The sequence below is a fragment of the Sus scrofa genome, chromosome 1, assembly GCF_000003025.6.
Source record: "Sus scrofa isolate TJ Tabasco breed Duroc chromosome 1, Sscrofa11.1, whole genome shotgun sequence".
Classification (NCBI taxonomy): Eukaryota; Metazoa; Chordata; class Mammalia; order Artiodactyla; family Suidae; genus Sus; species Sus scrofa.
Window position 1 is genome coordinate 107533900 of NC_010443.5, and position 25687 is coordinate 107559586.

Sequence of the window (25687 nt, forward strand, 5' to 3'; positions counted from 1 at the left end):
AAAGATAAAAGCAAACACTTTCAGAAGTAACCTCAGTGGGCCAACAAGAAAGAGGTCATAAGAGTTGAAATGATCAAAATCAGATGACCCTCTCCTTTGCAGTCACACTATTAAAGGGAAGGTGGGAAAGAAGATACATGTTTTGCTAAAAATTCAACTCCGTCCTGAACCCAGAGCTTATTTCTGAAATCTTTTAACAGAAATTTCCCTAGGTTGAATTCCACACCCTATATTGACTAGACACTGGAGAGAGAGTTGAAAGCCAGATTTTTAGATTTTTTTTTTTTGCCTTTCCATCATAAAAAGGCATCACCATAGACCCCCTTATCTCCCCTTAATTTCACCCCACCTTTTAAAGACTGAAGAAGAGTGAAAACCTAGACATACTTAAACACAGTTATTGGTTACAGCCTGGTTTGCTAGTGCCTTTGGTGAAAAAAACAAAGGTTTTTGAGTTTGTGTGTGTGTGTGTGTGTGTGTGTGTGTGTAAGCATAACATTCACAACAGAAAACTGCATATATTATGCAACTCCCCACATTTTCATAAATGTAAAATTACATAGACACAGTCTTCAGTTTAAGTAACATCCCTATCAAGAAAGAATATTTTAGCAAGTGGTTCTCAAATGGGATTTTGCCCTCAAAGGGACGTTTGGCAATGCCTGGAGACATTTTTGGTTGTCTCAGCTTGGGGGAATGCTACTGGCTCCTACTGGGTAAAGACAAAGATGCCGGATATGCATGTGATTATTTGATTGCAATCTGTCTCTTCTACTAGACTTATTATTCACTAGCGGGCAAGCTGAACTTTGGAAATGGTTATGAAATATTCTGAAAGAATATAAGCAGGATAAATGTAATGACAAGAAACCATCCATAAGATCAGTACAAGAACATTTAGGAAAAAGTAATTTTTACTAAGTGAGCATCACACTGAAATCTAAGTTTCCTTTAAAGTTTGTTTCTTGGGTGGTTATTATTTAGGCCAAAGGTACCAGCTCTTGCGATCAACTCCTAAACTACCCTACTCTCAAATTCCTAGCCAAAACAATCCCTAAAGAGTGATAAACCAGCCATTTGACATTTTTCTTGCCAGTAACAAGTAAACAGGTGATAGGGAAAGTACTAAGATTTATTTCTGTTGTTTAAAAAAATAAAATAAAATAAACCATCAAAGTTTATATTTAAGCATTCATTTCCTACCCTACCATCAGAAAGCCCAACCCTACCACCTCCTCACTGCCACAACCTTCCAAACATACCTCTCAGGCTGCTCCCAGTTCATTTCAACAAGCTTTTACCAGTATCAGAGCTCTATGGGGACAAGGAAATGAAAAAGATTAAAGTGGGACTTGCCAGGGCCTTTGCTCCAGTTTTTAATTGTTAGATACGAGATGGAAGATGAAATGTGACTAGGGAATAAAAACATATGAAAAATCGTTAATAGCTCAGCGGTTAACGAACCCAACTAGCATCCGTGAGGACGCAGGTTCGATCCCTGGCCTCGCTCAGTTGGTTAAGGATCTGTCATGGCCATGAGCTGTGGTGTAGGTCGCAGACGCAGTTCAGATCCTGCATGGCTGTGGCTCTGACTGGACCCCTAGCTTGGGAACCTCCGTGTGCCATGGGTGCAGCCCTAGAAAGACAAAAAAAAGAAAAAAAATCTGAAAAATTTCAGATATGAAAATGTCTTTGGGATATTATTTTCCAATAATCTTCCCAGATTTTTTCTGCTCTGATTACCACTTCAGGTCAGTAATCCAGCAGAAGGTAGGGATAGCCATAACTAAATCAGCTTTTAAACAATTTTCCTCTTTGTGTGGAATCTAAGAACACCTACCTGATTAATTCTAAAGGGGTGACTAGAGAATTGGGAAGTAACATTATTTTAGGCCTTTAAGTCTGCTCTATTCTAATCCTTTCCCCACTTTGAAAAGAAGTTCCATTTCATAAAAGCTATAGGGTAAAACCCTGAAGGCTTCTAAATCAATAAGCTTAGAATTCTATTTCTGGGAGCTTTGCCCTGGCCAAACTGCTTCCAAGGGAGAGGCAAACTGTACTTTTCTTCTTCCTCAGTGATCTATTGGCCTACAACATGAAAACTTCTGTTTCCTGAGTCCTACAGGACAACTGCAATGTTCTGTCCAAGAGCTGCCAATAGCAGACAGCTTAAAAGCATAGCATTGGCACCAAGCCTTCAAATAAGGTATCCTATTCACAGCAGTATTATGTCTAAGTAGTAGCTATAGCAATTTCAAATTATGGGTAAAAAGTTATAGTCAATAGTACAGTAGTTTTCCTCTTCTTCTTTTGGAGGCACCCATGGCATGTGGAAGTTCCTGGGCTAGGGATCGAATCTGCGCTGCATTTGTGGCCTGCACCACAGCTGTGGCAATGTTGGATCCTTAACCTGCTGCATCACAAGGGAATTTCCACAGTGGTTTTCTTAATACAACCAGTGCTATGCCTAGACTATAATGAATGCCAATGGTAGAATATATAAAACTAACTATTTTTTCCTGGTTAATTATTTTTAATTGGGGAGCAAGAGAAAAGCCCCTCTCTAAATCTCCATAAATAAATATAATCCCATCTGGTTAAGACAGGACCAATAACAAATGAGTCTCAAATAACAAAAACAAACAAAAAAAAAAAATTAAAAACAAGCATAGGATTTTTTTTTTTTTTTTTTTTTTTGTCTTTTGTCTTTTTAGGGCTGCACCCGAGGCATATGGAGGTTCCCAAGACAGGGATCTAATCGGAGCTAAAGCCACTGGCCTACACCACAGCCACAGCAACGCCAGATCCAAGCCACATCTTTGATCTACACCACAGCTCACTGCAATGCCTGATCTTTAACCCACCAATCGAGGCCAGGGATCGGTTCTGAAACCTCATAGTTCCTACTTGGATTCGTTTCCACTGTGCCACAACAGGAACTCCAATTATTGGATTTTTTTTATAAAGAGAATGATTTCGATTCTAAACGAAAGTCAGAAAAGGAAAGAAAGAGTAGATCAAAGAAGTTCCCAAAGGCACTGTGTCGAAGGAAAAGAGACTAGGCTGAGGATATTTACGTTGGAAGGGCAAGAATAGCTCTGCTCTTCAGTCTGTCTGTGGGATGGAAGGTTCTTGTTTAACTCAAGGGTAAGACCTAAGGTTAGCATATAGAAACAGCCTTATTTCTTCAGTGATCAAGGGAACCTAAAGAGAAGGAATTTGTGGGTATTGTGAGGAACAGGAACTGAAAAGCAAATGCTACAAAAGAATAATCATACTAGGCTGGATTCAATCCATGGACCTGTAAATTTCCACTACAGAGGATCTCAAGATTTTTTTCTGTCAGAAAATATTTTTGAACAGTAAACAGGCAACTGGATAATCTGTTTAAGATAATCAAATCAGAGCCCTTTGTGGCACAGTGGGTTAAGGATCCAGCGTGGTGACTGCAGTGGCTCAGGTTGCGGTTGTGACATGAATTCAATCCCTGGCCAGGGAACTTTCACATACCATGGATGCAGCCAAAAACAAAACAAAACCAAGAAACCTCCTTTAAAAAAAAATCAAATTTCAGTGACTGGCAAAAGAAAAAAAGAAAAAAGAAAGACCAATGTGAATGGTTTGGGCTTCAAAGTTATTCCATCCATTGAATATACACTCTAGAGGCAACCAAAGATGGCAGACTTGAACTGCCTGTTCACTTATCTGGCTTCCATTCCCATGTGTCTCCTCACAGTGTGAGCATTTTGTCAGAGTTACGATAATTCTAGTATTTACAAATACATATTTTTCATCAACACTGTACTTAAGCACAAGTCAGCTTTTACATTAGAACTTAACTGAAGAAAAAATTGTTTGTTTTAATGCTAAAACAAACCATTGTGTAGAATTTACAAAGCCAGTATAGCAATCTCCAGCATGGCATCACCTCAAGTAATTTTCAAGAGTACTTTTTTTTTTTTGTCTTTTTGCCTTTTCTAGGGCCACTCCCACAGCATATGGAGGTTCCCAGGCTAGGGGTCCAATCAGAGCTGCAGCCGCTGGCCTACGCCACAGGCACAGCAACTTGGGATCCGAGCCGAGTCTGCGACCTACACCATAGCTCACGGCAACGCCAGATCCTTAACCCACTGAGCAAGGCCAGGGGTCGAACCCGAAACCTCGTGTTTCCTAGTCGGATTCGTCAACCACTGCACCACAACGGGAACTCCTCAAGGGTACTTTTTGACCAAGTACTTCAAACCCTCACTGTAGAACCTGATCCTTGTAAGGGACGGAAATCGACAGGAGAGACATTAGAGGCAAATAAAAATAAAAGAATTTCTCAACCTGTTTCTGAAATTATAATAAGCAATCACATTCTCAATCTAAGCACATATGTATAAGCAAAGTGAAAAATGCCTTATGGCATATTTTATCAAAAACAGACACTCGACCAGATGTTTAGAAATCTGTATACTAATAGAATTAAGTTCTAGTCTAACAGGGTGTATATAAATGTGTAGTCACTTTATATGATGACTTCTTCCCCACATTTGCCAATTTTTTCTCCTCCTGTGCAGTAGTATATGCATATTCCAAAAATTACAAAGATCCATCTAAAGTACAGATTAATATAAATTTTGAGAGCATACTACATATATCAGTACTAAATACCTAATACATGTATCATGACTAAAAAACATGTCGTAAACTTTATTATATAGAAATTTAAGGTTATATAATTATAGTTCTGTTCCAAACACACCACTCCATAATGATTTTAACTATAAGTTTGCAGTATATTCAAGTATGCGTTCATCTCTGATAACAATTAGCATTCTAATTATAATTACTCTTCCTTGGCTAAGAGACTTAAAATCTCAGCAGAGAGATACTTTATACTCAAAAACATTTAATTCTCTTCCTGATTTCAAAGAAATAGTACATGTTTTGAAAAAAAAAGTAAATAACTTAGGGAACCTCTACTATTTCTGTGAAGTGATGTGCTCTTTTCTTAAAACAGCATGTTTAATTTGAATGTATCCAGAAGCAGGCTCAGAAGTAAGATCTTTATCAGATAACTGCATTATTTTGTTTTGGGGTGTCATGGATTTCTGTAAAATTAACACCAATTGTCTAACATAAGCACAGAAATACACTCACAAATCAAAGAGAAAAGAAGCTGCTTTTGGATTAGGGATAAATTTAGATTATCTAAGCCTGTCTTCTGTTCCCTTCCAATTTTTTTTTTCTTTTTTTTTAAGGGCCACACCCATGGCACATGGAAGTTTCCAGGCTAGAGGTCGAATTGGAGCTGCAGCTGCTGGCCTAGGCCACACCCAACACCAGACCCAAGCCACGTCTGTGACCTACATCACAGCTCGCAGCAACACCGGATCCTTAACCCTTTGATCAAGGCCAGGGATCAAACCCGAATCCTCATGGATATTAGTTGGGTTCATTACCGCTGAGCCACAATTCCTCTCTTCCAATTTAAGTATAAAAAATATCACCAGTTGCCTATATTTGGCAAAATATATCATGTTATAGGAATTCTGCTCACATTTGCCTTAAAAAATCTGGGACAACAATTTTAAAATGAATCAGTAACACTGATATGGATGTTCTACTTTAACAGCTATAACTATCAAAATTTTATTAATTAGTTCTCCTAATTAAGCAGATAATGAGAAGTCAGATTCATTATAGCTATATTCCTAAATGACTGATCCCTAACACAATGCAATGACTGAGCAATGAAAAAGGAGAGTTGGAGGAGACTCTTGAGCATGCTATAAGACACCTGAGGATCCTACGATCTCTAAAGTGCAGTGCATTGCTCTATCTGGAAACGGCAAAAAACAAGGACAGCTTTTAAAGCTTCCCTGGCTAAATGAGTAACAAGGATTTCCAAAGGATGTATAGTAAAACCAAAGTCCTTTCCACAACGGCAGTGGGTTTTTGTTTTGTTTTGTTTTGTTTTTTGTCATTTCTGGGCTGTTCCCGCAGCATATGGAGGTTCCCAGGCTAGGGGTCTAATCGGAGCTGTAGCTGCCAGCCTACGCCAGAGCCACAGCAACGCGGGATCTGAGCCACGTCTGCAACCTACACCACAGCTCACGGCAACACCGGATCGTTAACCCACTGAGCAAGGGCAGGGATCGAACCCGCAACCTCATGTTCCTAGTCGGATTCGTTAATCACTGCACCACGACGGGAACTCCAACGACAGTGGTTTTTAACTAAGAGGTACATTAAAAGAACTTGTTGAAGTTTTAAAAAATAAGTATATGTTTGGGGTTCCCAGCCCAAAATATTTCACTTTGGTAGGATGCTTTTACTTTGCAAAAGTTCCAGAAGGGATTGTGACATATGCCTCCAGTTGAGAAGCTTCAGCACAAGAGATTCTTCATCCTGAATGTTAATTTTTCTAACCTCATGCTACTTAGGTTGGTATATGATGAATACATATACCTCTTCCCTACAGTACTCTGTACCTTTCACTAAGGTTTGAGTCAGTGCAGTTAAGTACTTCTAAAGAAACATATCAACTAGGAAATAGCAACTCTGAGCTGAGTGGGCTTTTTTACAATAAAGAGAACCTATTACCGGGAGTTCTCTGGTGGTCTAGTGGTTAGGATTCAGAGCTTTCACTGCTGCAGCCTAGGTTCAATCCCTAGCCCAGGAACTGAGATCCCACATCAAGCCACTGCATGCCACAGCCAAAAAGAACCCACAAAAAACAAACAAACAGGAGTTCCCAGTGGAGCAGCGGAAACAATCTGACTAGGAACCATGAGGTTTCAGGTTTGATCCCTGGCCTCGCCCAGTGGGTTGGGGATCTGGTGTTGCCATGAGCTGTGGTGTAGGTCACAGACATGGCTTGGATCTGGCATTGCTGTGGCTGTGGTGTTGGCCGGCAGCTGTAACTCCAATTAGACCCCTACCCTGGGAACCTCCATACGCCACAAGTGCGGCCCTTAAAAAAAAGCAAACAAAAAACAAGGAAAATAAATAAAAAATTGAAGTGCTGAAAGAAAAGAAGAGAACCTATTACTAAACAAAAACAGAGGCCAAGAGAAGACATATAGATGGCCAACAGGTACATGAAAAGATGTTCAATATCATTAATCATCAGGGAAATGCAAAACAAATCCACAATAAGATATCACATCGCAGATGTTAAAATGGCTATTATTAAAAAGACAAGAGTTCCTGTCGTGGTGCAGCGGAAACGAATTCAATTAGGAACCATGAGGTTGTGGGTTTGATCCCTGGCCTTGCTTAGTGGGTTAAGGATCTAGGGTTCCCGTGAGCTGTGGTATAGGTCGAAGACAGGCTTGGATCCTGTGTGGCTATGGCTGTGGGGTAGGCCAGCAGTTGTAGTTCCAATTTGACCCCTAGCTTGGGAACTTCCATATGCCCAGGTACAGTCCTGAAAAGCAAAAAAAATTTTTAAATAAATAAAATAAAATAAAAAGACAAGAAATTGGAGCTCCCACTCTGGCAGAGTGGGTTAAGAATTCAACTGCCAGTGGCTTGGGTCTCTGCAGAGGCTCGGGTTTGATCACAGGCCTGGTGCAGTGAGTTAAAGGATCCAGCATTGCCACAGCTGCATCGAAGGTAGCAGTTGTGGCTCAGGATTCAATCCCAGGCCTGGGGAATTTCCATATGCCATGGGTGCAGCCATTAAAAAAAAAAAAGGATAAGCAATAACAAATGCGCAAGGGTGTGGAGAAAAGGGAACTTTTGGAGTTCCCGTCAGGGCGCAGTGGTTAACGAATCCGACTAGGAACCATGAGGTTGCGGGTTCGATCCCTGCCCTTGCTCAGTGGGTTAACGATCCGGCATCGCCGTGAGCTGTGGTGTAGGTTGCAGATGCGGCTCGGATCCCTCGCTGCTGTATGCTCTGGCGTAGGCCGGTGGCTATAGCTCCGATTAGACCCCTAGCCTGGGAATCTCCATATGCCTCGGAAGCGGCCCTAGAAAAGGCAAAAAGACAAAAAAAAAAAAAAAAAAAAAGGGGGGGAGGACTTTTGTGCACCACTGGTGGGAATATAAATTGGTACAGATTGGAGGTTCCTCAAAAAACTAAAAACTACCATATGATCTAGCAATTTCATTTCTGGGTATTTATCTGAAGAAAACAAAAATACTCATTTGAAAAGACATATATTCACATGGCAACATTATTTACAATAGCCAAGGTATGGAAAGAAGCTGAATATCCATCAATGGATAAATGGATAAAGAAAAAATGTGGTTTTATATATATATATATATATACATATATATATATATATATACACACACACACACACACACACACACACACATTATATACAATGAAATTTTATTCAGCCATAAAAAGAATAAAATCTCGTCATTTGCAACTTCATGAATGGACCTCAAGGGCATTATACTAAGTGAAATAAGTCAGACAAGATAAAGATAAATATTGTATGACCTTATTCATATGTGGAATCTAAAAACAAAAACCTGAGCTCATGGACATAGAGAACAGATTGGTGGCTGCCTGAGGTAGGGAGTGGGAATTGTGTGAAATGGGTGAAGGAGGTCAAAAGATACAAATTTCCAGTTATAAAATGAGTAAGTCATGGGTACATAATGTATAGCATGATGACTATACTTTATAATACTGTATTGCATATTTGAAAGTAGCTACGAAAAGTAAAACTTAAAAATTCTCACCACAAGAACAAAAATTTTTTGTAACAATGAGAATGTTAACTGGACTTACTGAAGTGATCATTCTGCAGTATTTAAAATATTGTATCATTATGTTGTACACCTGTAACTAATATAATGTTATATTAATTATAGCTTTTTTTTTTTTTTTTTTTGGTCTTTATGTCTTTTTAAGGCCACACCCGAGGCATATGGAGGTTCCCAGGCTAGGGGTGGAATCGGAGCTGTAGCTGCTGGCCTATGCCACAGCCACGGCAAGCTGGATCCTTAACCCACAGAGCGAGGCCAGGGATCAAACCCGAAACCTCATGGTTCCTAGTCAGATTTGTTTCTGCTGTGCCACGATGGGAATGCCTCTTTTTTTTTTTTTTTTTTTTTTAAGGCCAAGCAAGGATTTAATGACCAGGTCTGGCTCATCTAAACCAAGCTAGTATTTGTCACTAAGGCTGGAACCCAGTGGACTCAAATTCAAAAATACTCAAGTAGTATATTTTTCAGGCACACAGTCAAATTCTTCCAGGCAACAATACTTCAGGTTTAAAACTGATCACCTTCTAAAAATCTAAGAACTGCCTTTTTATTTCCTGCAGCTAGTGACAAATTCACAAAAAGAAGTATCTCAATCCTTATTCTTTTCTTGACTGTTTAGACTACCCGTAGTTCTAATCATTTCAAAAGGCTAACATCTGTACTCTTCAGGATTAACAGAGGGGGGAAAAAATCTTTCTAAACTAAAAACAGTCACATTATATCCATTTCAATCTTAGAAAAATAATTCAGAAGGCCTGAGCATACACCAAAGAAACTGACTTTAACGGGAAATAGCAAAGAGCCATGGTTCTTCAATGTGAGAAAAGTTCTGTGCCAAAAGGAGTTCAACAAACCCTTCCAAAACCAACCAACAATCAAATGATAAAATCCCAAACTTTAATGGTTCCAAATGTTCTGAATCAGTTTCTCCTCAAGCCTCCCTGGACATCAGTAGGATTTAGAATATTAGCTATTATAAACTCATTATTTTCCAAAACCTCCAAGGGCTTAACTCTTCAAAGTCTCTAAGGATATCCCTTCTTCTTAATTTCACAATGACGTTATAGCTCATAGCTAATAAAAATGTAGTATCAGCAACAGCTAACATTTATTGAGTACTTTACTATATGCTAGACACTGGGCTGAGTGCTTAACCTTCTTTATCTAATCTACTCCTCACAGTAACCCTATTAGGTCAGTACTATTATTCATGTTCACATTACAAATGAGAAAAGTGAGGTTTAGAAAAGTCATAAATAATTTGAATGTCTCTTTTTCTTTCAAAGTCCCAAACCCTTGAGTATTCCTTCCAATTTGAGGCTCCTGTCAGTTCGTCCACAAAGAGAAAAGATCTGAACATCACTCAAAAAAAAAAAACAAAAAAAAAAAAAAACACCACACCTGCTCTCCAGAGTACTTTTTCCCCCTTCAAGTTTTCGGTGAATTTGATCTTCTCTGTTAAGAGGGAATGTCCTCTATACAACAGTGGATCTCAAACTTTAGTGTGCATCATGATCAGTGGGAAAGCTAATGTTAAAAACATAAATTGCTGGGCCTCAAGCCTAGAATTTCTGATTTGGGGGCCTGGGATGGGGCTTGACATTGAATTTCTAACAAGTTCTCAGATGCCAATATTGATGTTACTGGTACAGGGACCACTGCTTTATAAGAAAGTAAAAATAATTCCCTCTCAGCTAAGCTATCACCTTTCTCATGTGACAAACACTTCTCTGTGGGAGTTCCCATTGTAGCTCAGCAAAAAGGAACCCAACTAGGACCCCAAAGGATATGGATTTGATCCCTGGCCCTGCTCAGTGGGTTAAGGATCCGGCGTTGCCGTGAGCTGTGGTGTAGGTCACAGATGCGGCTTGGATCCCAAGTTGCTTGGATGTGGTATGGGCTGGCAACTGCAGCGCTGATTTGAACCCTAGCCAGAGAACTTCCGTATGCCACAGGTGCAGCCTTAAAAAGACAAAACAAACAAACAAACAAAACACACCACTTCTCTATAGAGCACTTCCAAAAAGAGAGACTCTTAGGATTTAAAAACATCTCCAAAGTCTCAAAGCTTTTTTCCCCACTTCAGAAGGGCTCCAATGTCACCAATGATGCTGAAGCAGTGGAAATCCAGGAAAGGGAAAATTAAGGTCAGAATAATTGTAAACTTTACTCAAGAACCTTACCATGCACATATTATTTCTTCAGCCTGAAAAGTGTTTCCTTTGGGTATCCCAGGGCAAGAGAAATGTCAAAAGAAAAAATAAGTATATCATTTCCTAACACTAAAAACACAAGGACAGGCTCTGTAAATACCATAGAATTTTGCCCTATAAACAGAAGATCACAAAATGCTCTAAATTCCTCCTACCTATCTCTCTTTTGTCATACTAGCCTCATCTCAAAAGACTTATTCCTTTTAACCAAGACTGACCGGGAGTTCCCATCGTGGCTCAGTGGTTAATAAATCCGACTAGGAACCATAAGGTTGTGGGTTCGATCCCTGGCCTTGCTCAGTGGGTTAAGGATCTGGTGTTGCCATGAGCTGTGGTGTAGGTTGCAGACATGGTTCAGATCTCAAGTTGCTGTGACTCTGGCGTAGGCCAGTGGCTACAGCTCCGATTCGACCCCTAGCCTGGGAACCTCCATATGCTGCAGGAGTTGCCCAAGAAATGGCAAGACAAAAAAAAAAAAAAAAGACTCCCCAAAGTCTATACTTTCCTTAGGTAGCTTAAATATTGACTATGTCAATGCCATCTAGGATCAACAACTTCAGAGAACAGGATTTGTTAAAAATGTCTCCGCAGCCAGCTTGGGAAACTTCTTAATAGGGTGGGTGCTTACTAGGTGCAGTTGACATGACTAAACTGTACCTAGAGAAATATATTTTAAAATATTAATATTAATATGGCCTGGCACCTTCCTGATGTTAATCCTTCCAGGCCCATCCTGGTGGCACAACTGAGAAATTAATTGAAGAGAAAATCAATCTTCCCTCTGCTCTCTGCTTTCATCCTCCTCTACAGCTCTGCCATGCACAGACTCATTCCATAAAAATACACAGAGATAGAACATGCGCATACACACAAATAACTCTCGGCAGGAACCAAAAATCAAAGCCTAACCCCATGGTTTTTAAGTGAGCAAGTCCAATTTCCTTCTTTGTAGCCCTTGACACATGCTGGCTGGGAGCCGTCTGGATTTTTTTCTGCCTTGTTCCTGCACCAGAAGGCTCTGCACTGCAGGTCAGGGGATGATAAGGAAATGAACAGTGTAATTTCCAAGGCCTCTGAACACAGCCCTGTCAGCAGCTCTGGAGGCGGGTTACTCAAGCATAGCTTGAAGAGTGAAAACCACAGAGAGGAGGGCTCAGACAGCCAGCAGTGGCAGGATCTCAGCTGTGCGTGTTACTGCCACCTCCAGCCTGAAAGCCCAAGCCCTGCTGCCTCCCTGGATGAGCTCTGTTGGTAAAAGCTCTTATACCCAAATGGCAAAAATACAAGTTCACACCAGGGGCTGGAAGATTAAGGACTAGGACTTAGATTTTCCATGCACTCTTCGGTAGAAACAAAAACATTTAGAGCTCTTCCAGCATCCATGAGATTGCACATGCTGGCAAACCCACAGTAACATCTATCCAACATACCCAACCCCCACACCAGGGATATGGCCAAAAAAGGAAACTCAATTCATATGAAATCTGAAATTCAAAAGGCCACTTCAATATCCTTTGAAACCAATTTCTGGTGTTCTACCCCACCTAACCCCACCATAAATACAAGGACCTCTAGAACACATCACTACATGCAAGTTTCCCAATCCAGGTTTGGCACTTCTTCAGAAAACAGTACTGAAAGACTTAGCCAACATACTTATCTAGTCACACTAGGCTTCCTGTATAGGTGGAATGTTGCTAGATTTTAATCCATTATTGCCTATAGCAAGCTGAGACATATTTCAACTCAAATCATGTTTTTCTTCCTTTTTTCTAATATTTACTGAATGCTCCCCATGTGCCAAGTACTGTTCTAAGTGTTTTACATATGAATTAACTAATTTAACTTCACATAAAAACGGCTATTTAGGAACTACTGTTTCCCTCATTTTGCAGATGAGAAAACTGAAGTAGCTCAGTTAAGTAATTCATTTAAGATTGCTCAGTTGATAAGTGGCAAAGCTGGAATACAAACCCTAGTAGTCTGGCTCCAGAGTTTATACTGTTAACCACTAAGTTATACATAAGAGGTGATGTGCAATTTAAATGTAGAAGACTGGTGTTTCAGGTTGGAAGTGGCTCCCAATCCCCACCTTATCAAGAAAATTAACAACGGTTAAAGAAAATTCATAAACATTAAAGTATATAGCAATTATCTGGAGTCTTCTGTAAATACAAATTCCTAGGCTCCTACTCCAAAACTTATTTAGCAGATCTGGGTGGAGTCCAAGAATCTGCCTTTTTTTTTTTTTTTTTTTTTCGTCTTTTGTCTTTTTAGGGCCCCACCCAGCATATGGAAGTTCCCAGGCTGGGGGTCAAATTGGAGTTGTAGCTGCCGGCCTACACCACAGCTCATGGCAAAGCCAGATCCTTAACCCACTGAGCGAGGCTAGGGATCTATCAACCCTGAGTCCTTATGGATATCGTTAACCACTAAGCCACAATGGGAACTCCAGAACCTGCATTTTTGACACTCGGATGATATGATGCATGTGGTTTTACGGGCCACAATTTCAGGAACTCTGTTTGAGACGTCTGAGGAACTCTCAATTCCTCAAAGAGCAGGAATCATCTCTTCTATTCACCAGTGTATACCGAGTACCAAGCACAATACCTGGAATCTAAAAGGCACTCAAATCATATACTGAATGAATTAAAAATAATGGTAGCTAACAGTATATCATCTCTTTACAAAATAGTTCATATCCACAATATATTTAAGATCTGCCCGATAGGGATACGTCCAAGAAGTACAAGGTCAAGGTTTGTTTTTTTGTTTTGTTTTTTATACCTGCAACTGCCAAATAAAGAGGAAACTGGCAATGTCTCAATGATCACAATGAAAATTTGACTGAATGCAATACTCCAGAACATACACAAACATGCAACCTCAGGAAGTCAAGCTCAAGACAGAAGTTGAAAAGTAACTTTCCCTCTGTAATAGGGGAGGTTCAGCATCAGCTATAAATGGTTGTTCTTTGTAAACATCATTACCTTACCAACAAAAGCTAAACTCAAAGATCCTTTAATTACTGAGTGTCTACAATGTTAAAATCGGTATAGAAAACAGGTAAAAGCAGCCATAAGAGTATCTGGGCCTTTACATCCAATGTTTCTGAGGCAGAATGTAAAGGAGGAAAAGAGACTCCTTCAGAACAGTAAAGGATATGTTAAGAATCCCAAAGTAACAATGGAGTTCCCGCTTTGGCGGAATGGGATCAATGGCGTCTCTGCAGCACCAAGAAACAGGTTCGATCACAGCTGGCACAGTGGGTTAAAGGATCCGGCATTGCTGCAGCTGTGGCCAGGAACTTCATATGCCGCAGGGCAGCCAAAAAAAGAAGAAAAAAAAAAAAAAAAAACCCAGAGTAACAATATGCCGTAAGAATTTAGTAAACAAAAACCTGGCTTTGACACTGACTACCAATGAGAGCCTAAGCAAGTCACATGACCTTCTGGGTCTCAGTTTCCTCTTCTATAAAATGACGAGACTGGACAAGATAATCACTCTCAGGGCCCTCCTTGAATTTCAATACCCAGATGGAAAACAGAGCTGTTGAAGAAAAAAATTAATTAAGCTCAGACTTCACTGTAGTTCGACAGAACTGCATCTCAGTTCTACATAAATATCAACTTCTTTTTAATTTTTTCCATGAAGGAAAATGCTTGAGGGCATCTGGCTTCAGGAAGTAAGGCTGACTGCTATGTCATCAATAGCGGAGAAAGAACAGCTAGTGAAGGATGAAGGCGTTAAGAGAGAAAGACTTGGATCAGAAGGAATAAAAAAGAGATCTGACCTTGGTTGAGCAATGAGGGATTGCAACACGAGAGAAATGAGCGGGAAGGCATAAACTAGGGCAAGAAAACAAAACCAAGGGCAAAGGAAGATGCTCTTAGAACACAGGATATGATAGCAAGCATGATCGGAAGGCAAGAGAGCAAAGAGCACACTTTATCATGTTCTTTGTATCCTAAACTAATGGGGGAAGTGGTAAATACATGTGTGCAGCATTCTGAGAGTAGCAGAAGCTGAGACACAAACATGGGGAAAGCAGGGTGCAGAGTTTCTACCTTCCAAGATCAAAAGCAGCAGCTAAAGAGACAAGGAGAGCTTTTGGTTGCAAATTTCTATAGCCACTAGGGCTTCACTTTACATGACTGGCGGGGGGGCGGGAGGGAGCACAAAAAAAACAAAATACAACAGGAGTCTCACTGTAAACTCCTGGTTTAAGACCTAACTCAAAATCCACACAGATAGATCACTACCTTCTGTGGTTTGTAAATTCTTTTTTTCTTGCCTGTCAGAGTAGCAACAAGAGCGCTAAGCTGGGGACATTCAGACAGGCACCCTACCTCCCTTTCCATCCCTAACTTAACAACCTATCAATCAAACCAAAGGCAAGGCTAACAGACAAGAGCCAGAAGGCTCTGTCTTGTTTATTCCTCAACATTCCTTTCCCCCAACTCTTCAATTGACAGGATGTATGAGGCAGGAGTATTCAATGACAATTCAGGGCAGCAGTACTTGGTAAGAGCCATCTCTCCTAGAACTCCGGGCAACAGTTCAGTGAGCCCTGCCAGACAGAGGTGTGGTGGAGCAAAAGTAGGATCTCATGAAGGGAAATCCACATGCTTGGCTGATGGAAATTCATTCAGTCACTGACTGAGATACCTCCCTTGATGAAAGAGAAGGCCTGGAGGTAGAGAATGTGAATATTTAAATCTCCCTCTCTAGCTAGTGGCAGACCTGTGACAATTCTTTCCTATACCACAAACTTTGTCTCCTGTTTCCAAGAGGTGAGAGAGGTAGGGATAGGTGCGGAGACTCCAGCCAAGATACTTTACAAATTTTATGAGTTTTTCCTCTTCGTGACAGTTTCCAGCTCAGAGTATGTAATTCCTAGATTATATCAAAACATCTGTTTTGCTGTTTTGGTTCTGTTGGTTGTCCTCACATGGAAGGAACATTCCAAACCAGTTAAGCCATAGGCAAGCCCGTATCTCAGAAAGAAAATCTTTAAAAAGTTTTCAAAGACTTAGTTTATAAGCTGTGGTACTAATCATCAAACACTGACTGAGCAACTCTTACACCCCAAACCCTGGGGTTTTTGTTTCTCAAAAGCTGCTCCATACCAAGATTCCTAGCCTTCCCTTTTGCATCTTCTCCTCCTCCACTCCAGAAACACTGCCTCCCTACACAGTGCTTTCATCTCCTAGCAACCTCCAAACATTTATTTAAATAACTACTTACTTCAATGGCCAAATGCTTTATGGAAAGGCAGCCCCCAAAATCAGACAGTTCAAAAGGATTGAGGGAACAGGGGAAGGAACTGACAAAGCAGGTTCTTGCTTACAGTAACATCAAACTGCATGGCAAAGTTCTCTTCTAAAAGTATTTCTCAGCAATTTTATCTTTCCTCCAAAAACAGAAGCATAGTCTGTCTGCCTTTTCTCTTCCATTCCACTGCCCCACTCTCAGCCTTTTTTTTGGGAGACAAGGCATAAAGTAAAGCAAGATTATCAAGGAGAAAACCTCCCTGGCATCAAGATGTATTCTTAGCTGAATATACTGCATCTTTCAGCCCAATTATAATCTGAAGGGCAGTCACCCAACCAACCAGTTCCCGAACCTATAAGAGAAAATAGGTTCCATTTGCTTCTCTGTTGGAGACTTTCAAGGACATTTAGATTTAAATCCAATATGAAGCTAAGCATCATTAATCCTTTCACCCACAGACCCCTACTGGGCTTAGAAGATTGCAGCATGAGCCAAAGATTATGAACATGGATATATGGCAAGAGTTTACTCAAGCCAGTAAGGAACAGCCTAATGGGCTTGGAACAGAAGCAAGAACTCCTGGTACTCCTATGGCTCCCCGCCTTTTTTTTTTTTTTTCCTTCTCTCTTTTTAAGGCTGCACCCATGGCATATGGAGGTTTACAGGCTAGGGGTTGAATCGGAGCTGTAGCCGCTGGCCTACACCACAGCCACAGCAACACCAAGAAAGGCCAGGGATCGAACCTTCGTCCTCATGGACACTAGTCATATTCCTTTCCGCTGAGCCACAACGGGGACTCCTCCTAGGCCTCTTTAAAACAGGATTATCCTTCTGCATCCCAGAGAAAATTGTTAATCACAGCCAGCACAGGATGCACCATGCCAGTAACCAGCTGGAACTTGACTGTGTGCTGAGGTGGACTGTAGCATCTGCCACCTAAACACAGGCAGCCTCTCTGGCAGCTGCCACTGGTAAAAGGGAGCAAACCATTGTGTTAGTGGGAGAGAATTCCCAGCCCTGTTACCAAGGAGGCCAGATGTTGCTAAGAGCTACAGATGTGCCAGAGGCAAAGACTAAAATACCTACAGCAAAGAAAGCGCAAGCTAGCACTGGAATCCAGGCACTGAGGATACCACCACCTAAACATTCACATCCAGCCTCTATTCATTAACATTTACATATGGAAATCAGTATTCCCTGTTGCAGCTGATGTAATTACAGAGAAATCGATTTACACTGCATCTGCCTGGATCAGCTGAAAGCATAGGATGAGCAGAACAGACAGCAAAAAATCAAGAGCCAGTGAATAGCTCATTACCAGGCTGGCCACTTTGCAGGAAATTGTAAGCTGCAAAAGTTTAAGGCAGCCTGAGCTGACCTTAGACTCATATCTCCTCTGCTCCAGTCCTGCAAGCTCCATTTACTGAGACATGAACTAAGATCACCTTCCCAGAGGAGAACCCCTCGTGGGGCTGCGGGCACCTGCCCTTCCAAGTCAAGCAGAAGGCCAGGTATCATTACACTGCTTGGCAGCTATTAAACCACCAGGAGACCTTGATTCCCAGTAGTTGTGGAAGATACCAGACCAAGAACTATACTTTAGTGGCCAAAGACTCTCTTTCAAGGCCAAACTTTCACAGCCATAATACTAATCCCTAAAATCTGATTAAGTACCTCAGTATGCCTACTCCCTTGTTTACCTGCCCCAAACTGTGTTCTTTTGCTCTTTGGCAGTCATAGAACACTTGGTAGATAGAAGGTCATGAAACTTATTTAACCCTTTTCTGTTTCAGCAGAGACTCAGCAGCACCATTTATCTCATTAAAAAACAGCACTCAACCGAAAGCCTATTAAGTTTATCAATTTGTTCTTAAGTTTATCAATGACTCTAAGGATGAAATGCCAATCAAGTTGGGAACCACATAAAGGCTGATGTCAGCCTCTAGTAACAAGTAACCTTGAGGAAGGACAAGGACAAGGTGGGAAGTTCTTGACTTATAGAAAATTCATTCTATGAAGCAGCTTCCCCGAACAACATATATCCTTCTCCAAATGTCCAGGCCTGCTGTTAATGAATCTGTAGGGAATCTCCTAATTTGGAACAAAACCACATTACCATTACCAGCTGCTCTGACCTTGTAATTGGTCATTACCCACAAGCTAATGAGCCTCCCACAGAATGCACACAGTATTTGGCGGTTAGTCCAGGGCAGTTCTGACTGGCAGTGGGCAGCCAGATCTGGCCACCTCTTACCTTTTCAGACTTGACTTTCTTTAGCGGGCGACACTCATTCTCCCCTTCCTCAGGCTCCGGTTTAGCTCCCAAAGGATTGAGCGCTGCCCCAGGCTCAATAGCTATACTCCCAAGTGGCTCCACAGCTCCTGCATCCACCCCTGCACTTCCATCATACTGACCACCCCGTCCTCCCAAGGGTACTGGCTGGAGGACCCCAGGATCCTTTTCTGAACAAGTCCCCACTCCTTCGCTTCTCTCCTTCTTGCTCTTAGATGAGCTGTTCTCCTTCTCCTTTTTGGAGCCGGCTACACTGCGGGATGCCTTAGCCGCCTTCTCTGAGCCCTTGGGAGCAATAGCAGCAACCAGGCTTCCTGCATTGGCACCATCTCCTGAGCGTCCCTGCACCTCTTTCTTGCTAGCTGCCCCCTCACTTGGAGTGAACAGGGATGTCCCTGGAGTGGGTTTGCTAGTGTCTTTGCCACTCTTATTCCTTTTGGATTTTGATTTGCCTTCCTTCCCTTGAGGACCTGGCACTGGGGTCACAAACTTGATGTTGTCTGGTAGTGTGGCCACAGCATTGGGAGCTGGTATCCCCACCTCCTTTGAGCCTGACATTTCCAGTTTCTGCTGGTCCTTTTCCAGATCGGCGTCCAGGTCAATGATGAGATTCCCTACTCCAATGTCCCATTCATCCCCACTGTCGTATGTCTCAACCGGGTTTGCATCCACTCCTTTCCCTCCGGAGGCTCCACTGCTCAAGGACATCTTAGAGTCAACGTCCCACCTCAAGATTCAAGGCTCTTCCTTGCCCCCAGCTTTCCTATTTTCAGCTTCAGCTATGTTCTCAGACCTGCCACATTGGTCAGTACATGCCCAGTGGACAACATCATTGCTGGAAAAAGAAAATTTAAAGAGCTGTTAAAGGAAACAATACAGGCAAAGAGTCAGCCTGAAATAAACTCCCACACAAAACAGACCCTTCCTAGGGGGCAATCACACCACAACCGACAAGACAAATGGGTTCAGTTGTATTTCTAACCAAGTCACCCTGGACCAAGGGAAACACCAATTCCCGCTCCATCTCCCCAGGGGAGAGTGCAATATTTCCAACTGCCCAGAGACTGTGTGTAAGTCTTAACTAGGAATCTTCTAGAGTTAGTTTCCCATTCCCAAAAGACTGATTTTTACTACCACTGCCAGCTGGCAATCCTCCCTCAATCAATACAGCCCCTGGCACATCCCAGATTCAAGCTCTAGCACAACTTTACTCATACTTCTTTTCTCCCTGTGTCTTCTTGCCTTATCAGAGACTCACAACATGGTCTAGCAAAGGCTAAAGCCCTCTACCAACAGGGCCTGTCCCTACTAAAAATAATATAGATTCCCTGTCATTCTGCTGGGTTTTTTTTTTTTTTTTTTTTTTTTTTTTGGAGGGGGGAATGTCTAATTGTGGGTAAATAAAAGAAAAAGCAAACAGACTGGGGAAAAAAATACAATTATCAGGATGGGGGGTAAAAACTGCAATTAGTGAAGACAAACTTCAGAGCAGACTCGACCAACCAGCTCAAGTTCAGTTGAAGTGGACTTATTAAACTCCAGGTTTCAAATTATGTCTAAATAGCAGAATTCTGTGTAATCTTTCCCACTAAAATACCTATGGAGACACACTCACATACAAAAAATTATTACCCTATCAATAACTGAAAAGTACTAAAAAACCTAATGCTAGAACATAGGATAAGTTTCCATACTCTTATGGTATAAAATTGATGGCACTGTATTGATAAATACCAGAGCCTCACCACATGAAACAGAGATGACTAAAAAAGGGTGTGGGGTGGAGTGGGTGGTTTTAAAAAAAAAAAAAAAAAAAAAGGCAATTTATATCTCCCCGTTCTCCTGAGGTGTGTACCATGTAGAAAACCTGGTATTACTTTGTGACAAAGCCAGAGTTCTATTCTTGCTCACTCCTCTGTTTACCATCTATCTATATCTATTTAGAAAAACAATTCTCATAAGGTAATAAAGCAGAAAGAGTAAACCAGTGGTGGCACAATGAATCCTACAAAGCAAATATCTAACAGGTAAATGCTACAGATAGGATCCAGATAAGACAAATTATACTTTTACACCTACTCTCTCAAGGCAGTGCCAAAGAAGCAGGGCACAGTTACAAGAGAAGGTGTCACCTTAGGAGAGCAAACGTATACCAAGTGAATGTCTGACAGCAAATGGAATTTAAGAGAGAAAGGGGTGCACATTAATCTGCCATTTAGCCATAGATCTGAGAAGAAAATGCATCCTTTACCCAAGTGGAGAGTTGAGTGCCAACAGCAACCAACCATCATTGGCACTGAGTCCACACAGATCTTACCTCACAAAAGGATGAGCAAAAACTGTGTGGGAAAACATGACACAAGAGCTATGAGAAAACACTACCCACAAGGTAAAGGAAGCATAATCCCTGAAGAATTAGAGAAATGATACCTCCGAAAATGACCTAGATTTCTGAAGAAATTTTTGGTAAAATGTTTGGAATTCTCTATACTATACACTCATTCATTCTTTCAAAAAAAAAAGTGTATAAAGTGCCTCCTACATGTCAGGCACTAAAGTAGGTGCTGGGAATACATGAACAAATGAGAGTAAATACCGAAAATAATTCTATTATGAGAGGCAGAGGTCATTTCTAGAATGGGGAATGTGAACTGAATCTGCATAATTCTTTCCAACATCATAACTTGTCACCTCTATAATCTCTGCAACTGTGGCTAGGCTTAGAGCATAATGCACATTCATCTAAGGCTTACTCACGTTCCACTAGAGCTGAACTATCGTTAGCATGTAATTTAACCATTAGAACAAATTCCTGTTGTTTATTCTTAGAAAAACAATAAACTTTCAAAATACCTTCTTCTAAAAAAAACAAAAACCCTTTCTCTAGAAAATGGATGGTAACAGAAGAGAGACTCTGGAAGAGTATATAAAGGAAAGAATATAAAGTACATAAAAATGTTAGTGCTTAATGAGAGCTTCTGATACTCTAGTCTACTGCCTAACCTGTTGGATGGAGCAGGATAAACAAAGTATGATAGTAAGGAAGAGACAGCATTAAGAAGACACTAGGCTAAAATGAAAAGAGAAGAATTTAGACAAAAGAGTGTAATTTTTTTTAAAAAAAGATGCAAGGAAACAAAAATGCAATACCAATTAAAATTCATACAGAAACCAAAAAAGCAAAAACTAAAACTGTGGAAAATGAATCAGTAAATTACAAGAAAACTTGAGATACTGTTCCAGAAGGCAAAGGAAAAGGCCAGCAAAAAGAAAATAATGAGAAAAATTGAAAGAGAGATAAAGTATTTAATAATACTGAAGGCAAAACTGAAGAAGAGATTAGAACAAATGGGAGAAAAGCAACCCATCAAGACATAACAAATGAATGACCTCTTGAACTGAAAAAGATCTTGAAAAGGTTCAATACCTTTTCAGCAAAATCAATTTTAAAAAAGCCAAACTTGTGCACATTCTGGAAAATTTCTAATTTACAAATGACAAAAATTAAGCCAACCTCAGGCTCCTCTGCAATATTAAACGTTAAAGGACAATGGAAAATCTATAGAATTTTGGAGAGAAAAGGTTATCTGTCAAGAGACTTATACCGAGTCAAACTGTTCGTCACGTGTAAAAACAAGATTTTCAGTTACGTAAGAATACATATATATCCATCTTGTTAAAAACTATCTGAAGCACTAAAATCAGTTCAGTGTAGCATAAAGATGAATAATTCTTAGAAACACAAATGCCAACTGATTTTTGTAAACTGAAGAGTAAATTTAATGCAGATATATCAAAAAGGTATAAGGCAAAATCAATGTATATAATAATGTTGAACCTCAAAACGTTCAGCCTTAACATCAGTAAGGAAAGACTCCCCAAATTCCTTTTGTCCCAGTTCCCTATGTTATGGTAAATTGTTTTTTTATCTAGTAACAAGAAATATCGTCATAACATTTTTTTGTGTGTGTGTGTGTTTCTTCTTAAAAAGAGCTGGATAAGTGAAGTCAGCCATACAATGAGACACCAACATCAAATGCTTTCACTGACATGTGGAATCTGAAAAAAGGACAGACTGAACTTCTTTGCAGAACAGATGCTGACTCACAGACATTGAAAAACCTATGGTCTCCGGAGAAGACAGTTTCGGGGGTGGGGGGATGTGCTTGGGCTGTGGGATGGAAATCCTGTGAAATTAGATTGTTATGATCATTATACAACTACAGATGTGATAAATTCATTTGAGTAATTAAAAAAAAAGAGAGCTGGAGATGAAGAGAACAATGGTCTATGTGCATTTCCAGGTTCCACATCTTAAGTGAGATATTCATTAAATGGAGGGATATTCAAGAGTTAAATGAAAGGAGACAAACTGGTTAGCTTCAAATATACAATGGTTGCAGTACAGAAAAGAGAAACTTATTCTGTGATGCTGAGAATACAAACATGACCAATGAGTAGGAGTTACACAAAGACAGATGTTTAACTCAGGGAAAAAAAATTTATTAACCTGAAATTCTAAAAATGACCCACAACAACTTAATGAAGCTCTATCTTTATCACTGAAAGTAGTGAGGAGAAAAAGCATAATCACCTGTTAAGCAAATTACCTAAAGAATTCCTCTACGTGTGGTAGGGGGTAGTCTGGACGTGCCTAGGGCCTTTCTCAAATCTAAAATTCTACCTGTTAGATTCTACCTGTTAGATACTGCTTTCCCTCCTGGAATACCACCCAGAATTTCTGAATGACCAGGACACAAAGAAAGAGTTCTTGCTGTGTCTCAGCAGTAATGAATCTGAATAGTACCCATGAGGATTTAGGTTCAATCCCTGGCCCTACTCAGTGGGTTAAGAATTCAGTGTTGCTGGAGTTCCCGTCGTGGCGCAGTGGTTAACGAATCCGACTAGGAACCATGAGGTTGCGGGTTCGGTCCCTGCGCTTGCTCAGTGGGTTAACGATCCGGTGTTGCCATGAGCTGTGGTGTAGGTTGCAGACCCGGCTCAGATCCCGCGTTGCTGTGGTTCTGGCGTAGGCCGGTGGCTGCAGCTCCGATTCAACCCCTAGCCTGGTAACCTCCATATGCCGCAGGAGCGGCCCAAGAAATAGCAACAACAACAACAAAAAGACAAAAGACAAAAAAAAAAAAAAAGAGAATTCAGTGTTGCTGCAAACTGTGGTGTAGGTTACAGACACGGCTCAGATCTGGCATTGCTGTGGCTCTGGTGTAGGTCGGTAACTGCAGCTCTGATTCCATTCCTAGCCTGGGAACCTCCATATGCCGAGGGTGTGGCCTTAAAAAGAAAAAGAAAGAAAACTATCCTGAGGACTGACATTTTGTGGTCCTGATGTTCTATAAAGAGCCACTGTCCTATTTCTGAGGGGGTTAGGAGTTATCATAAGTGCCACTTTTCAACCTGGTGACTTTTTAGAAATTCAGCCTTCTAAACCCAGCAGGTTTCATCATAACTTTGGTGGTAACTTTCCAAAGATACACTGAAAAATTGCCATGGATTCTTTAATCAGCCTGGCTGCAGCAGCCAAACCACTTTCCATGTGCTCCCTACAGCATCCCTGGCTTTATACAACTAATAATCAACTCTGACAGGTCACTGTAGAGATATTTAACCACAGGAGGTAAGGTAACTAACATGGTAGCTAGAAATGAAAAGCACTGACCTCTTGATTCCATGGCAGAGAAAGTGCAGAATCAGAAGAACCACAAAGCACTTTCAACTTGCAAGAGCTTCTATATATATTTTCCTCTCTCCTTTCCTTCTGCCTAACTGCACTATACTTCCCTATTTAGGACCATGATTCACCAAACTTTGGAACTGCCAGTGTATTTGTGCTTTGCTTTGCACCTGATCAACAAGGAACTCCTCTCTGCATGGCTATAGCTAAGGGACCAAGACACGCCACGAGAATCACCCCCAAACCCTGTATCTATAATGATAAAAGTTCAGGAGTTCTTTTGCTGCTCAGCAGGTTAAGGGTCTGGTGTCGCTGCAGTGACCTGAGTCGCTGCTGTGGCACAGGTTCGATCCCTGGCCCAGGAACATCTACTTTACGCAGGCATGGCCAGGAAAAAAAAAATTCCAATTCCAGTTTCCTCTGGAACCCAGCTCTTCAGACTCCCAGTCCACTGACTGGTTCGTAATCACATTTCAGGTCACTGTTTTTTAATAGGGCATATGCCACAGACTACACCACTTCACTATCTCAGTAATGAACAAGGCCTCTCTTCAAGGCTAAGAATGAAAAGGCATCTTCATGTGAGGTCTTAGCCCCTACTCAGAGGACCTAAGTGGCAACTGACCCTACTTATGTCCAAACATAAGAATAGTACCTCTCTTTTTGTCCAGAGAAAAGGATCTCTTTAATTGCCAACTACCTATAGCTAACCTGGTCTAAATAGCAAGCTGTCCAATGCTGTTCCACTGAAAATTTATGTCTTCCCCTCTTCTTATGGGTTTGGATCAATCTTCTTATAATCTTTGGCCTGAGCAAGCAACAGTTGTGTTTGAGTGCATATAATCTGCATGGGGCCCACAGGTCACACACACTTGGATGTGGGGGTGATCAGTCCAGCTAGCTAGTCCTCACAAAAGCTGTAGGGACAATGAAAACAAAAAACAAAACAAAAATGCTATACTCAATTCTGGGAAGGCAGCATGAGGTAGAAAAAAAGAGCCCTGAGCTTATAATCAAGAGATGTGATTTCTGGAGTCAGATTTCCAATGATCCTAGCTAGGTTGTTAGCCAAGTTGCTTTATTAAATATTAATTTTCTTATTATAAGATGAACGGAGAATCCTCATGGTTCTAAGTATACAATGAGGATTCAAATCTGAAAAATATAAGACAACTCAAAAATGTAAATATCACAAATATTCTCATAATGTTCTAGAGTCTGAACTTAAAGAGGACTGTTTCATGGTTATATACTGTAGAGAGATCTAAAGTTTGCTTTTTTTTTTTTTTTTTTTTTGCGTTTTAGGGATGTACCAGTGGCATACGGTGTGAGGTCGAATCAGAGCTACAGCTGCCAGCCTACACCACAGCCACAGCAATGTGGGATCTCAGCCACATCTGCGAACTACACCACAGCTCATGGCAACACCGGATCCCCGACCCACTGAGTGAAGCCAGGAATCAAACCTGCATCCTCATGGATGCTAGCTGG

The 25687-nt window shown here is 40.9% G+C and overlaps 1 protein-coding gene across 4 annotated transcripts in view; it reads right to left on the minus strand.

Moving 5' to 3' along the window:
• ZNF609 (zinc finger protein 609) overlaps window positions 1-25687 on the minus strand; it is a 244740-nt gene that overhangs the window by 195292 nt on the left and 23761 nt on the right. For 3 of the 4 annotated variants that reach the window (XR_002344510.1, XM_013992893.2, XM_003121465.4), the window contains exon 2: window positions 18466-19339. The exons of the other annotated variant lie outside the window; for it this stretch is intronic. Coding sequence is in view for 2 of the 3 variants with exons in the window: in XM_013992893.2 (XP_013848347.1) it covers window positions 18466-19212 (747 nt within the window). In the remaining variant the exon portion in view is untranslated. The remainder of the gene's footprint in view (window positions 1-18465; window positions 19340-25687) is intronic. 4 annotated transcript variants of the gene reach the window in all.